Raw genomic sequence first — 10,000 nt, 5'->3', positions numbered from 1 at the left:
CAGTCCCGGAGCTGCAGGGACAAAACCGGATCAAACCGGTTAAAACCGGATCAAACCGGTTTAAGAACCAGTTTAAGAATGTGAAAAATAGTGGTGGGAAAAAATCAATATTGCAATATCTTGTTGCGCTCTCTGTCGCAATAAATAATCGATTAACTGACGGCAAATATCAATATTTTATTACAAAATATCTACATCCCGAGGGCGAACTGTTTGGTGAACTCCTGCTCTCCTGCGTTTGGGTCCTCAACAAACCAATCGTGACAGTGGCAGGGTTCCTACACATTTTTCAAGGTCAAATTCAAGCACTTTCAAGGGTCATTTTCAAAATCTTCAGGTACCGTATCGCTGGGGTGAAATATCTACAGGAATATATAAACTCAATTATTTTTTCCTCATTGTATCGTGCTGTAAACATCTAGTTATGTTTCATCTTACTGGTTTTATTTCTCCTTGTATTAACTAAACTATACAGTCTGATCCCAATTTAGTGAAAGACACAGTTATAATTTCAAGCACTTTCAAGGATTTTTTTTTATTTATTTTTTTTACTTTATTTATTTCTCAGGACAATGCACATTGATGAACATATATACATATGTAAATGTGCCAGATTGTAGCACAAGGCTAGTTTCCATCTGTAGTCCAATATAGGCAGGTAAGGTGTTAAAAGCAGAAAAGGTAAAAATGCAATAAGAAAAAGAAAACAGAAACAAAGACAAGTACAATTAGTAAATACAAGTACAATTAGTAAAATGAGAATGATAAAACAAAGTTAGTAGGTAGGAGGAGGCCCAAACACACATTAGGTGTGTGTACACATGTGTTGACCTCTGAGCCACATTTTTATCTGGTTTTTAAAAGTTGTTAAAGAGGGGCATTCCCTTATGTGTACAGGTATAGAATTCCTTTATGGATAGTGCCTTATGGCTAAAAGCAGTTTTTCTGAACGGAACCTCTACGTCTCTGTTGGACACTGCTCAGTGACCCGCGACTGTCGGTATTTAAAAAATACCGACAAGCTCCCGTAGGAACCCTGGAGCGGGGAGCAGGTAGTTGGGGTCCCACCTGGATGTCCAGGTTGGGGACGTGGAGACATACCTGTATGTCCAGCGTGGAGAAGTAGCTGTTCAGGTGCTCCGGGTCGTTGATGTCGGGCTCCCAGCAGACGGGACACACCAGCTCCCGGATGTGTTTGTCTCTGACGGCGATGGTGAAGTGTTGCTGGAAACAGCTGCAGCAGACGGAGCACTGGCAGGACGTCAGGGACTGCATCTGGGGGACGGGGGGACATGAGGGGGAGTGCTCGCATGTGCCATTTTCACCTATAAAGGTCAAGGACTCAAACCGAGTCCGATGACACCACCATGACTCTTTATGTCAAACTATTCAAAGGTTATGTCAGAAAGTAGGAACTATCAAATATGGACCAACCAGATGAAGGGTGGGCGCGCTTTTTGGCGTCTGTCGTCGCCACGGTAACGCTTTTGACTGAGAAAAGTAATACACGTAGTCGCAGGATGGAGACGCACATTTTGATGTATAACACACCTGGGTGCACGTTACGGTTCGGGCTGAATTAACTTTCGAAGGAATGGCATACATTTCGCCAAAATGACACGATTAATTCAAAATGGCCGACTTCCTGTTGGGTTTGGGCCATGGCTCCAAGAGACTTTTCTTTAAGTTGTGACATGATACAGGTGTGTACCAATTTTCGTTCATGTACGTAGAACCGTATTGTGGGGCTTGAGGCACAAAGTTTTCTAGGGGGCGCTGTTGAGCCATTTTACCACGCCCATTAATGCAAACCATTAAATATCACATTCATCAAAAAGGCCCTCATTTCGTCTGAAGAAAAACGAGAAAAATAATAAAAACGTCTCCTACAGATACAACATAGTGTTGTGCTACCGTTCATGTGCTCATGTGAACTCTGAACTTATGAATGCTTATGGACATTTTGAATATGTGTATTCGACTTAAAACCGGCTCAACCCGAAATCAGCTTTAATGTGCCTCTCAAAATGGCCGCTGTGAAAACTATAATCACTGGCCTGGAGCCTATTACGTCACGCAGACCGCGGAGCATTAGTCTCTGTGTTGCCCCAAAAACTTTCTATTTCCTCTTCATCATCCCAGCTGGTCAGGTCGTCCGCTCTCGGCTCCGGGCCGAAGAGACGTCGGACCAGGCCGACCTTTCCCCCCAAAAGGGGGGGGGGGGGGGGGGTCCGAGGCGCGCCTCCTACCTTGCTGTGAGGAGGTTCCTACCTTGCTGTGAGGAGTTTCTTACCTTGCTGGGTGGAGTTTCCTACCTTGCTGGGTGGAGTTTCCTACCTTGCTGTGAGGAGGTTCCTACCTTGCTGTGAGGAGTTTCCTACCTTGCTGTGTGGAGTTTCCTACCTTGCTGGGTGGAGTTTCCTACCTTGCTGTGAGGAGGTTCCTACCTTGCTGTGAGGAGTTTCCTACCTTGCTGTGAGGAGTTTCCTACCTTGCTGTGAGGAGTTTCCTACCTTGCTGTGAGGAGTTTCCTACCTTGCTGGGTGGAGTTTCCTACCTTGCTGTGAGGAGTTTCCTACCTTGCTGTGAGGAGTTTCCTACCTTGCTGTGAGGAGGTTCCTACCTTGCTGTGAGGAGTTTCCTACCTTGCTGTGAGGAGTTTCCTACCTTGCTGTGCGGGAACAGAGACAGGCAGATGGGACACTCCTTGGCCAGAACTCTCCGGATGAAGTCGCGGTCGTGCGACTCCGTCACCGCCTGCAGCACGTCCTCCAGGCAGTAGGGGGCGCTGTCGCTGCGCTCCGTCAGCAGGGACAGGGCCAGCTCACAGCGACCCCAGCTGGGGAGCCCGTACACCGCTAGCAGCCGCCGGCAGGTCCGCTGGAACAGAGGAGAGGGGTGGATGAGTGAGGGCGAATAAGGATGAATGAGCAGGAATGAGGACGGATGAAACAGGTCCACAGATGTTCCTGAGAGGGGAGGGCTAGTGGGGGCAGAGCCACCTTGTTTACATTCCACCAGGGAGATTGTGACCAGAGCGATCGGCCAAACCGCCCTGTCAAGGCCAGATTATAGAATCAACAATTATATTGAAAACAGACAGACTCAGTAATTTTCCATCTGCCTTCAGTCTCTGGTTCATCAATGGCGACTCCAAACAGACGAATTTGTGATCAATTCCCGCCACGCCGAGCTTCCAACTTCTCCAAGGTCTTATCCATCTTGCCAATGAGCTCAAAGACGCCGCCAGCCTGCGATTCTGTTCAAGAATCACATCCAGCTTACGGCTCTGCTCCCCCAGCGTTAAAGTCTGAGTGTTGATCACCTTGCTTGATCCTTCAGCCACGTCCGGCAGCTCTGAAAGAGCCAGAACAGCTGTCGACGACTTACGCGTTTGTCGGTAGACCAGGAATCCCCCTCCTCCGATTAGGAGAAATCCTGCTATCATTAATCCAATTATGAAGCATCTTCAACGTCCTCGACAGACAGAATCACCAAACACAACGGTTTCCAATGTTTCCAGGAATCCATTGTGTATCCAGCAAAAAATGTCCCGTCGGGGCAGGAGGGCTCCCTTACCCCCCGACTTCTCGTCGCAAAAATTTGGTCAATTGTCCTGAGAGACCAGTTAATCAATTCCATGATTGTAGAGTTTAGGAGGAGTGAAAAGAAGAGACTCTGAAGACGAGACAGGACAAAAGCAGCAGCAGGACAGATAGATAAGGGAGAGGAGCAGAAAAAGCGTCCGCCTTCATCGAGAGCCGGAAGAATGAGGACGAATGAGGACGATTGAGGGCGAATTAGAGCGAATGCGAGCGAATGAAGACGAGTATCCAGGTCTCACCTGTAGGGTCTCACCTGTCGGGGTCTCACCTGTAGGGTCTCACCTGGATGTCGGGGTGATGTATCTCACCTGCAGAGTCTCACCTGCTTGTCAGGGTGATGTATCTCACCTGTATCCAGGTCTCACCTGTAGAGTCTCACCTGCTTGTCAGGGTGATGAATTTCCACCGGCGGCTCCGGCTTGTCGCTCCAGAGCCGTAGATGGAACGGTTCCAGGACCGGTCTCTGCAGGAGCGCCAGGGCCCCCCTCAGGTCCCCCCCACTCTGCTGCAGCACCTGGTGGCAGCGGGCCTGGTCCCCGAAGCCCAGACCGCCCAGCTCCTGCACCTGGGGACAGAAACGTAGAGGAAAAAGTCCAAATACAATACATACAGCAAAACAATGTTTCCATGACAACAACCAGCTGGTACAGATTATTGACGGTTACAGCAGGTAGCAAAAAGTAGCTGGTGTTAAAGCTTATTTTTTATTTTCGTTAACAATTAATGAGTCATGTTGAGGGTAAACGTTGATCTCCGGGGAGGAGCTTGTGAGGTTAATCAACCTTTTTGAATTAGTTTTGTCCTTATGAAAACCACATTAGAATCAGAATCAAGTCAGCTTGAAGAGCTGACTGTGTTTTTTTACAATTGCTTATCACATGTTACCAGTTACAACAGCCACTCCCTAAACTACTCAGGGTTTTGGGCTGGTCCACAACTGTCTCATGGTCAGTTGGATCATTTGTTCAAAACTCCCAACAGAAAGGATGTCTGTTTGCTCTGCATAACATAGATTAGTTGCTCTGCAACTGAAATGTCCTGTTTATCTGTTTGTTTCCTCCCATTGTCCATCCACGGTCTACCATTGGTTGTCTTAAAATGGTCATGTTCCTGACAGTTTTTCAATAAATAGCTGATGCAAAGGAGGAGCCAGCAAGCATTTTGTTGAGAGCCAGAGAGAGCCATGTTGCTCTGCAGGGCTCCGACTTTGCTTCCCTTCTGCGCAGAAGGTCTGAAAAATCATTCTAACAGTCTCTGTGTCTTTCCTATGCTATTCATTTATGTATGTTGATTTAGGAACCTAACAGAGCTAACGATGGATGGATGGATGGAGGAGTTCCTGTCTCCGACATGCGGAGCTACATCTGGAGAGATGGACTATTGTTTTACACAGTGGGATATTTTTACTGGATAATATGTATTTATGATTGATTAAAAACTACATTAAATAGATTGTGTATTCCTCTTTCATATTTACATTATTGGTAACTGTTTTATAAAAGCAATAATCACTTGGCGTCGGGCCGGAGACGCCGCTCAGCTGTGATAGAATTAGCGTAAACCACAGCCTGTTGTGATGTATCGCTTAAATATTAATATTTAATTTATATTATATATATATATATATTAAACTTTCTCCCACCTCCCACTTATTTCCATCACAAACATGAGCGCTAGCGCCCGTATGGTTCAACAGGTTGAGCAGGCAACTTATGTAATTTTTTTTTATTTATTTTCTTTTTTTTAATTATTTTTATTTTTTTTATTTCTATCTTATTTTTATTTTCTATTTTTTCTTTTTTTCTAATCTTTATTGTAAGCGCTTTGAGACTTGTTCTTCAGGTGAAGATGCGCTCTATAAATACAATTTATTATTATTATTATTATTAAACCTCCCCCTGAACAGCGACGCAGGTTCGATTCCAGTCGTGGCATATTTTGCCATCACATCCTACGTCGCAAGAGCTGCAAAGAGCCGCGGGTTGGCCCCCCCTGGATTAGTGTATCGTTCCACGGCTAGCGGACCCACCTTGGCCAGTCGGTCCTCCAGCGCCCGCCGGGCCGCCTGCTCGGCGTCGCCCCCTGCTGCCAGCCAGGCCTGCTTGGCCTCGGCGCGGGACAGCAGCACCTCCTCCGGGGGCCCGTCCGGGACCTGCCCCCCCGGCCACCAGGGCGGGCCGCAGGACTCGGCGGCCACGGCCGCCCGGATCCCGTCCAGCAGCAGCGGCAGCTCCGCCTTCAGCCAGCGCGGCGACAGCACGCCGTTGTCCCCGGCAACCTTCAGGCTGGTGTAAACCTCCTCCGGACTCACGCCGCGCTTCTCCCCGGCCTGGAGACACAAACCGGGTCAGAACCCCCCGTGATGTCATAGGGGTAGGGCTGCCACCTTTCACAAATAGAAATAAGGGACGCCCCGATTTCAGCAGCGCAGGCGCCAGAAAAATGGACATCCCAAAAACTTCTAAACTGCATAGAAATGAATTTATTTTATATGACAAAAACAAAAAAATTTGATTTAAAGTTTAAAGTGCTTTAATACCATTGAACTTTCACGACTGTAGAGACAGCCAACCATATAGCAACTGAATTAGCCTCCTATGCTACGTACGTCCACATCAGCCCAGATGTAGAATATAGATACAGGTGAAGAATATGGTGTAAAAGTGAATTTATTTCAATAATTCAACTAGAATATGGTGTAAAAGTGAATTTATTTCAATAATTCAACTAGAATATGGTGTAAAAGTGAATTTATTTCAATAATTCAACTAGAATATGGTGTAAAAGTGAATTTATTTCAATAATTCAACTAGAATATGGTGTAAAAGTGAATTTATTTCAATAATTCAACTAGAATATGGTGTAAAAGTGAATTTATTTCAATAATTCAACTAGAATATGGTGTAAAAGTGAATTTATTTCAATAATTCAACTAGAATATGGTGTAAAAGTTAATTTATTTCAATAATTCAACTAGAATATGGTGTAAAAGTTAATTTATTTCAATATTCAACTAGAATTTGGTGTAAAAGTTAATTTATTTCAATAATTCAACTTAAGAGGTGAAACTTATACATTACATAGATTCATTACATGCAAAGTGAGATATTTCAAGCCTTTATTTGTTATAATTTTGATGATTGAATTGTTTATTGATTTCATAAAATATTCTCTAATTTATTTTTTATTTGGGGTTTTCATAAACTGTGAGCCATAATCACCAAAATTATAACAAATAAAGGCTTGAAATATCTCACTTTGAATGTAGTGGGAAATAATATATTTGTTTCACCTTTAGTTGAATTTACTACGAATAAAGTTTTGAAATATATTCAAATTTTCCGACCTTCACCTGTAGATTATGACATCAATAAATAACAGCATAATACATGTCCGTGTTGGTTCATTACGGAACGCAACTTTTAATTCCCAATTACGGAACAATTAGCTAACATCTAGCATAAACCACGATGTCATCGGCGTATTTCACAATGCCCTGCTACTGCTTTTGTCCTGTCTCGTCTTCAGAGTCTCTCCTTTTCACTCCTCCAAAACTCTACAATCATGGAATTGATTAACTGGTCTCTCAGCACAATTGACCAAATTTTTGCGACGATAAGTCAGGGGGTAAGGGAGCCCTCCTGCCCCGACGGGACATTTTTTGCTGGATACACAATGGATTCCTATAAATATTGGAAAGCGTTGTGTTTGGTGATTCTGTCTGTCGAGGACGTTGAAGATGCTTCATAATTGGATTTATGATAGCAGGATTTCTCTTGATAGGAGGAGGGGGATTCCTGGTCTACCGACAAACGCGTAAGTCGTCGACAGCTGTTTTGGCTCTTTCTGAACTGCCGGACGTGGCTGAAGGATCAAGCAAGGTGATCGACACTCAGACTTTAACGTTGGGGGAGCAAAGCCGTAAGCTGGATGTGATTCTTGAACAGAATCTCAGGCTGGCGGCGATTTGAGCTCATTGGCAAGACGGATAAGACCTTGGAGAAGTTGGAAGCTCGGCGTGGCGGGAATTGATCACAAATTCGTCTGATTGGAGTCGCCATTGATGAACCAGAGACTGAAGGCCGACGGAAAATTACTGAGTCTGTTTAGCAATATAATTGTTGATTCTATAATCTGGCCTTGACAGAGCGGTTTGGCCGATCGCTCTGGTCACAATCTCCCTGGTGGAATGTAAACAAGGTGACTCTGCCCCCACTAACCCTCCCCTCTCAGGAACACCTGTGGACCTGTTTCAGAACTGACCGAGCCGCCTGATAACATCAAGGACATTGGCTGAGGAGCCGCTCTGAGCGAAGTTCACGGACTTACCGCTACACACACACTTGCTGATAACCACCTCCCTCAACTCAACGCTTTCCCGGCCCTCCCTCTTATCAGCCCCCCCAACAGTCTCCGGGTTTCGAGCGCCACGAAGCCGCAGCGATCACTTGTGCCGGGATTCCGATCAGCGTAAACCACGATGTCAGGGACGGGTGGCAACCCCACGTAGGGGGCGTGTCCGGGTGGAGAAAGGGGGCGGGACTTGCCCGGATGAGCTGGATCAGCTTCAGGCCGTCGTCCTTCAGCAGCTTCTGCCTGCAGGACTCCGGGTCGGCCCCCGGGTCGCCCCGCGGGGCGTCCCTGGGCCTGACGGGCAGCGCCGGGACCCGGCGGACCGGCGAGGGCGGGTGCAGCCGGGACGGCAGGGGGGCGGGTTCGGGCCGGGCCAGGTCGCACATCTCACAGGTGGAGGCGGGGGCGTAGTTGAGGTAGGTGCAGAACTGGCAGACCCACTGGAACCAGAGAGAGTTAGCATTATTAACATTATTAACATTATTAACATTATCACTGGAACCAGAGAGAGTTAGCATTATTAGCATTATTAACATTATCACTGGACCAGAGAGAGTTAGCATTATTAACATTATTAACATTATCAATGGAACCAGAGAGAGTTAGCATTATTAGCATTATTAACATTATCACTGGACCAGAGAGAGTTAGCATTATTAGCATTATTAACATTATCACTGGACCAGAGAGAGTTAGCATTATTAACATTATTAACATTATCAATGGAACCAGAGAGGTTAGCATTATTAACATTATTAACATTATCAATGGAACCAGAGAGGTTAGCATTATTAGCATTATTAACATTATCACTGGACCAGAGAGGTTAGCATTATTAACATTATTAACATTATCAATGGAACCAGAGAGGTTAGCATTATTAGCATTATTAACATTATCACTGGACCAGAGAGAGTTAGCATTATTAACATTATTAACATTATCACTGGACCAGAGAGGTTAGCATTATTAACATTATTAACATTATTAACATTATTAACATTATCACTGGAACCAGAGAGAGTTAGAATTATTAACATTATTAACATTATCACTGGAACCAGAGAGGTTAGAATTATTAACATTATTAACATTATTAACATTATTAACATTATTAACATTATCACTGGACCAGAGAGGTTAGTATTATTAACATTATTAACATTATTAACATTATTAACATTATCACTGGAACCAGAGAGGTTAGCATTATTAACATTATTAACATTATTAACATTATTAACATTATTAACATTATTAACATTATTAACATTATCACTGGAACCAGAGAGGTTAGCATTATTAACATTATTAACATTATTAACATTATTAACATTATTAACATTATTAACATTATTAACATTATCACTGGACCAGAGAGGTTAGCATTATTAACATTATTAACATTATTAACATTATTAACATTATTAACATTATTAACATTATCACTGGAACCAGAGAGAGTTAGCATTATTAACATTATTAACATTATTAACATTATTAACATTATTAACATTATCACTGGACCAGAGAGGTTAGCATTATTAACATTATTAACATTATTAACATTATTAACATTATCACTGGACCAGAGAGGTTAGTATTATTAACATTATTAACATTATCACTGGACCAGAGAGGTTAGCATTATTAACATTATTAACATTATTAACATTATTAACATTATCACTGGAACCAGAGAGGTTAGCATTATTAACATTATTAACATTATTAACATTATTAACATTATTAACATTATCACTGGACCAGAGAGGTTAGCATTATTAACATTATTAACATTATTAACATTATTAACATTATTAACATTATTAACATTATTAACATTATCACTGGACCAGAGAGGTTAGCATTATTAACATTATTAACATTATTAACATTATTAACATTATTAACATTATTAACATTATCACTGGAACCAGAGAGAGTTAGCATTATTAACATTATTAACATTATTAACATTATTAACATTATTAACATTATTAACATTATCACTGGACCAGAGAGGTTAGCATTATTAACAT

The 10,000-nt window shown here is 43.2% G+C and overlaps 1 protein-coding gene across 1 annotated transcript in view; it reads right to left on the bottom strand.

Annotated features, from left to right (window-relative positions):
- The window catches only part of LOC133451774 (E3 ubiquitin-protein ligase RNF31-like), a 39,190-nt gene that overhangs the window by 10,694 nt on the left and 18,496 nt on the right, over positions 1–10,000 (bottom strand). Inside the window, exons 11-16 of the mRNA XM_061730917.1 lie at positions 8,153–8,398; positions 5,635–5,934; positions 3,985–4,170; positions 2,668–2,880; positions 1,102–1,275; positions 1–11 (exon numbers count right to left, since the gene is read on the bottom strand). The exon at positions 1–11 is cut by the window's left edge and continues 88 nt beyond it. Of these exons, the coding sequence (XP_061586901.1) occupies positions 1–11; positions 1,102–1,275; positions 2,668–2,880; positions 3,985–4,170; positions 5,635–5,934; positions 8,153–8,398 (1,130 nt within the window). The remainder of the gene's footprint in view (positions 12–1,101; positions 1,276–2,667; positions 2,881–3,984; positions 4,171–5,634; positions 5,935–8,152; positions 8,399–10,000) is intronic.

The sequence above is a fragment of the Cololabis saira genome, chromosome 10, assembly GCF_033807715.1.
Source record: "Cololabis saira isolate AMF1-May2022 chromosome 10, fColSai1.1, whole genome shotgun sequence".
NCBI classification, from domain to species: Eukaryota; Metazoa; Chordata; class Actinopteri; order Beloniformes; family Belonidae; genus Cololabis; species Cololabis saira.
Note: the sequence above shows the minus strand (reverse complement) of the source record. Positions and strands in the feature narration are given on the sequence as shown.